Raw genomic sequence first — 498 nt, 5'->3', positions numbered from 1 at the left:
CTCGTACTTGTGGCAGTGCGCCGCCAGGATGACCGGCGTGATGTCGGGCGAGAAGCGCGTGCCGTCCTCGTCGTACGCGTAGAAGTCGTCGTCCTGCAGCTCCTGCTCGCAGGGGCTGAGCGTCAGGCGCCCGCTGGCCGCGAAGCCCGGGTGGTTGAGGATGGCCTCCACGATGCGCACGTAGCCCTTGCTGATGGCCAGCAGCAGCGCGTCGCCGATGCGCGCCAGGTTCTCCTTCTTGAGCAGCAGCTCCGTCACCTCCAGGTGCTCGTTGCCCACGGCCAGCTGCAGCGCGTTCTGGCCCATGTAGTCCACGCAGTTGACGTTGAGCGTGCGCGACTCCTCCAGCATCTTGCGCACCACCGGGATGTTGCCGTACTCGGCCGCGTCCAGGAAGCGCTCCTCCTCGGCCGTCAGGCTGGTGCCGCGGTCGTTGAACATGAAGGCCGGGCCCCGCACGGCCTGGCGCCGGCCCTTCTCCCGCATCCCCGTCTTGCG

General features: G+C 68.5%; 1 protein-coding gene across 1 annotated transcript in view; it reads right to left on the bottom strand.

The window, feature by feature from the left end:
- Positions 1-492, bottom strand: part of TRPC3 (transient receptor potential cation channel subfamily C member 3) — an 81077-nt gene extending 80585 nt beyond the window's left edge. The window contains exon 1 of the mRNA XM_015565975.1: positions 3-492. Within this exon, the coding sequence (XP_015421461.1) occupies positions 3-486 (484 nt within the window). The 5' untranslated portion in view covers positions 487-492. The remainder of the gene's footprint in view (positions 1-2) is intronic.
- Between the last annotated feature and the right edge of the window lie 6 nt (positions 493-498).

Source organism: Myotis davidii, unplaced genomic scaffold (genome assembly GCF_000327345.1).
Source record: "Myotis davidii unplaced genomic scaffold, ASM32734v1 scaffold862, whole genome shotgun sequence".
In the NCBI taxonomy this organism is placed as follows: domain Eukaryota; kingdom Metazoa; phylum Chordata; class Mammalia; order Chiroptera; family Vespertilionidae; genus Myotis; species Myotis davidii.
This window is presented reverse-complemented; position numbering and strand designations above follow the sequence as displayed.